Source organism: Melampsora larici-populina (assembly GCF_000204055.1).
Source record: "Melampsora larici-populina 98AG31 unplaced genomic scaffold MELLAscaffold_6, whole genome shotgun sequence".
In the NCBI taxonomy this organism is placed as follows: Eukaryota; Fungi; Basidiomycota; class Pucciniomycetes; order Pucciniales; family Melampsoraceae; genus Melampsora; species Melampsora laricis-populina.
In genome coordinates, this window is record NW_006768770.1 from 265,844 (window position 1) to 266,948 (window position 1,105).

A 1,105-nucleotide genomic window follows, 5' to 3' on the forward strand; every position below is an offset into this window, starting at 1 on the left:
GAGAACGCAACTATGACAAATAATATATTCCCATCTCAACCGCACAAACATATGAGTAGCAAAACATGAAAGCCTAGGTCATGATGGGTTTAGAGCAGAAGGCCACATATCTTACGAACACACGGTGACAATAAGTCCAATTAGTGAGATAACAAAAAGGAGTTGATTGGATGAGGTAAGGCACAGATTTATTTTCAATGATGGATGGCATTGGATGCGTCATGTCACAATTCGTGTCGGGGACGTTTACTTGGTGGAACGACACCTTTAGCAGCCTCAAGCGGTAATCCAGCTGAAGAACGTGGGCCTGAGCCACTTTGCTCCGAAGGGTCGTTCTCGACCTCATGATGAGGAGTGTCGTCAAAGGGATCGGAGCGGACTTCCTCCTTATTGATCACTTTGGCGGCTTTGCTGCGACTGGGAAGAGGCATTGTTAGCCGGATGACCACAAAACGACACAATGATTGCGGAGGAAAACTCACACAGAGAGCGGAATGCGTCCGCCAGTCGGTCTGCCCATCACCTTTGTGGGTGTCAATGGCCCGTCGCTCATGTGCCCTGAGGTAACACTGATTGTGTTGACCTTGAAAAGAATCATGTTAGTCAACTCCCTGAGAAGCAGGAAGTGATGTCACTCACTTCGGACGCCCACATATGTTTTTCGGTGTCATAGTCCTTGATGACGCCGGTGAACTGAGCCTCACGGCCAATGACGCATAAGTTTTGGGCACGCTCCATGTTACGGACAGGTGGAATATAGTGCCTAGTGCACCAACTAACAGACATCCGTGTCTACGAACAGAGCATCATCAGCAGTGTCCTACCAAATCAAAACAAATGCCATGAATCAAACTCACAAACGGATCATAATCTGTATGCTTGACCGTAGCAATCACGGTGGGTTTGCCTTTATAAGCGGGATCCTTGATGACATCCTTGCCGACAATGATACCTAAGGCGACCATTTGGACTTTGTCCATCATCTCGTTGGTCACATTGATACCAAGCTCCTCAACCACCCCAAGGTTGATGCGGTTTGCATTTTCAAAGTGTAAATGATCAGGATTTTTGTCGTTTGTACCGATCATCTTGCAGGTCATCGCAT

General features: G+C 47.3%; 1 protein-coding gene across 1 annotated transcript; it reads right to left on the bottom strand.

Annotated features, from left to right (window-relative positions):
* On the bottom strand, nt 1-555 carry MELLADRAFT_71035 (uncharacterized protein; the record flags this gene model as incomplete). The annotated part of the gene is made up of 2 exons (XM_007406631.1): nt 1-411; nt 483-555. One exon carries the CDS (start codon nt 344-346, stop codon nt 74-76), a length of 273 nt encoding a protein of 90 aa, XP_007406693.1.
* Nucleotides 556-1,105: the final 550 nt, after the last annotated feature.